General features: G+C 36.5%; 1 protein-coding gene across 1 annotated transcript; it reads right to left on the bottom strand.

Moving 5' to 3' along the window:
* Window positions 1-496: 496 nt before the first annotated feature.
* Window positions 497-1,318, bottom strand: LOC110026071 (floral homeotic protein AGAMOUS-like; the record flags this gene model as incomplete). Its single annotated transcript, XM_020726853.1, is given in 2 exon segments — window positions 497-716; window positions 822-1,318. A coding segment is annotated over 1 exon segment (203 nt), but the record flags the coding sequence as incomplete, so codon positions are not given.
* Between the last annotated feature and the right edge of the window lie 2,093 nt (window positions 1,319-3,411).

Raw genomic sequence — 3,411 nt, 5'->3', positions numbered from 1 at the left:
AACGAATATAAGAAAGTGGGCGAAGCGCTGTATATTTTATTGCGTAGCTGAAAAAATAGCTCTTTTTATTGTTTCTTTTGTTCTCCAGAAAGTGGTATTTATTTTCTAGTTAGGATCTTCTTGACAAAGAAAAACCCAGCAGATGGGAGAAGGGAAAGTGGAATAAAAAAGCCATTTTTATGTAAGCATTGGTCTTAAGTAAAAGGTTTTGTTCTTGGCAAAGAAGAACCCAACATAAGAGGGAAAGCAAACGCAGCAAAGCGACCCCTTTTATGAAACTTCCCTTTCTTTCTATAGATCAACTATAGGAATATTGATTCCCTAGAAGAAAACAGAGAAGGTTCTTAGATTGTCTAATTACTTTCTATTTGAAATTTTTTAACAGTATTAATCATTCAATCTCTCGAAATCTTCAAAAATGAAAAAAAAAACTTTCGGAAGAAAGAGTGGTAATGATAGAGAGAGAAGAGAGATAGAGAGAGAGAGAAGAATAAACCTGTTATTGGCATATTCATAGAGGCGGCCACGGCTGGAGAAGATGATAAGGGCTACTTCAGCATCGCAGAGGACCGAGAGCTCGTAAGCCTTCTTGAGAAGGCCATTGCGACGCTTACAGAAGGTGACTTGTCTGTTCGTAGTGTTCTCTATCCTCTTGATCTCTATCTTTCCCCTTCCCATCTTCTCCTTGCTCTCCATCATGCTCGCCTCCCTTGCTCCTTTCACCGAACATAAGTAAAACAACAAACAAAGCCACAGAAATCAGCTTAAGAAATCCAAAATCAAACCTTTTTGAAAAAAAAATGAATAAACATCAAATTTACAGACTCAACAACTGGAGTCGGGCTTCTTGTGCGTCTTCCCTTGCGGCTGCCTGAAAAAAAGCCAGTTTTTTTTTAAAAAGGTTGCAGCTTGCTGGTTAATAAACTGGTAAGCCTTCAAGCTCTCCCCCTCTTTCTACGAAGGAAGGACAGGCAATTAACTCAGGCAACCATTGCCATCGGTTTCAAAAGATTGGATGAATGGTGGGCACTAGAGAGAGAAGAAGGTAAAAGAAGGGAGGTAGAGAGAGAAAGAGCGAAAGGGTCTTTTAGAAAGGGATTATTAATGGCGTTTGAATACGACGTTAGACAGAATTGCACTCAAACAAATATACTCCGGAAAATAAAACAAAAAGAACGGGGAAGGATGAAAGCAAGGATTGCGCCATTGTCCTTCAACTCCTTCCTCTACTCTTGGCCCATTTCTTTGAGTTCCTTAATTTTATTTCTCTTGATCGTACTCTTAATCCAGGTACTTCTGCAATCCCAAAAAAGTTTAATTTATTAAAAGTTATCAGTTCTCACAGTAAATTTATACCAAAAAATAGTTTTTTAATGCAGATTCTGACATGTAATACATATAAACAAGGTTAGGTAAACTTTTCTTGCATGTCTCTGCTTCGAATTTGGTCATTTTACATTCTTTGGAGATCTAATTGAGGTTAAAGTCGAAGAAATGTTGATGAACTTCGAAATGTTGATGAACTTCTGGCTCTATGGCTCATTTAATTTGCATAAGTATGTTTGTACAGATATGTGGGAGCTTCACTGACATTCTTGTTGTGAAATGTGTTGTTAACTTACTGGAGTTACTTACTTTTAATTATTCACAGAGCATCAAGGCATGATAATTGAAATGTGATTAGATTAACTATACATTCGACCAAGAAGCTTGCATTTATGTTGGTGTTATAACCACTGTACAGGAAGGGCATTTTGAAAGATATCTTTTAAAGTACAATACACAATATCAAAATTAAAATATGCTATTCTTGGCGATTCAACGATGTTTGTCTCATTAATGGGGTTAATCTTGTAGTTTACAATGATTCGGCCTTTATGAAAATTTTAGCAATTAACGTTGATTTTATGAATTCTTTGTATTTTTTTACATCAGTTATGAATAGCTGCTACCAAAATTCAAAATCTCTTCTTCTTTTTTCACTATTTTTTGTTACTGTATTTCAGGTCACTTTCGAGTTCTAATTCGATCTCAAAATTTAATTTCACTTTCAATTTAACAAGTTTAATTTAAAATCCAGTGCTTCTGACTTAATGGTAGCACCATAATAATGTATTTTGGAGCTAAACGATAACCTGAGGGAAATTTACTTGTAGATATTTGGGTAACTTAAATAGGTTGATTTTTTATGTTGTTGGAGTTTTTCTTACAGCGAAGAGAGGCAGCGATGAAAGAACATAAAGCCAGCTATGAAAGCTGAGCAGAAATGAGATGCCGATACAGAAATCAGAGAGAAAGACTATGGATTAAGCTTAGAGAGAATTCATATTAGCAATAACTCATCACCCAATTTAATACATAGTAGTTGGTATATATAGTAGGCATTAGAAAGTTTTAAATACATGTCATAACAAAACTGAAAACAGTTAGGATATGGTCTAGCTCCTCTCTTGGGGGCCACTAGAATTAATGATTGCTGCTAGGACCCCCCGACAAGCTGATGGGCCGTGGAAGAACTATCAGCATGGTGCGAGTTGGTGAAACTAGCGTTTGGCGAAAGGTTTAGTAGGAATGTCTGTCGTTTGATCCTGGGTGTGAATGAATTCAATTGGTAGGTGTTTGGGATGAATGTGATCATGAATAAAATGATAATCAATTTCTATGTGTTTCGTGCAAACGTGAAAAATAGGATTATTTGCTAAGGAGATGGCAGGGATGTTGTCACAATAAAGTAGAGTTGTTTGTGTGATGGCAATACCAAATTCTTGAATAAGCCTGCGGAACCATATAATATCTCTAGTTGTTGTGGCTAGAGCCCAATATTTTGCTTCTGTCAATGAACGCTCCATCGTGGATTGTTTCTTGGCTGTCCATGAGACTAATGTGTCTTCGAGGAACAAACACACGCCAGTGGCAGATTTTAGGTCTAATTGGCCCACAACACAATCGATGTCAGCATATGAACGTAAGTAAATGTGTCTTGTTCGACCTTCTAACCCAAAATGACTTGTGCGTTTCATATAAAGAAATAGAACTGTAAGAACTTCGTAGTGGGTTGTGTAGGAGAGTGCATTTGTTAATATAACCAGTTGACACCAAAAGTGATGTCCAGACGTGTTTGTGGGCTCCAAAAATTTAAAAAGCACACCCTGGACTCTTGTTAAGAGCTTAACATGTGTGTATGTTAAGTTTTCAGCTTGAACTTTCAGAAGACAGATGAGATAGTAGATAAAATACTACCTGGATATTTCACTCTCATTTTGTGACGACTTTAAGAACTGGGGCTTGAGATTTTCTATAAGAGCGAGCACTTATGATTAATTTTCTCTCCCGATAACAAGAGTGCACTTTCAATTAAGGCTAGTCATTAGAAGCTAAGTATTCAGACTTAGCATATAATAGCAAAAAATT

The sequence above is a fragment of the Phalaenopsis equestris genome, unplaced genomic scaffold (genome assembly GCF_001263595.1).
Source record: "Phalaenopsis equestris unplaced genomic scaffold, ASM126359v1 Scaffold000348, whole genome shotgun sequence".
Taxonomy (NCBI): Eukaryota; Viridiplantae; Streptophyta; class Magnoliopsida; order Asparagales; family Orchidaceae; genus Phalaenopsis; species Phalaenopsis equestris.
This window is presented reverse-complemented; position numbering and strand designations above follow the sequence as displayed.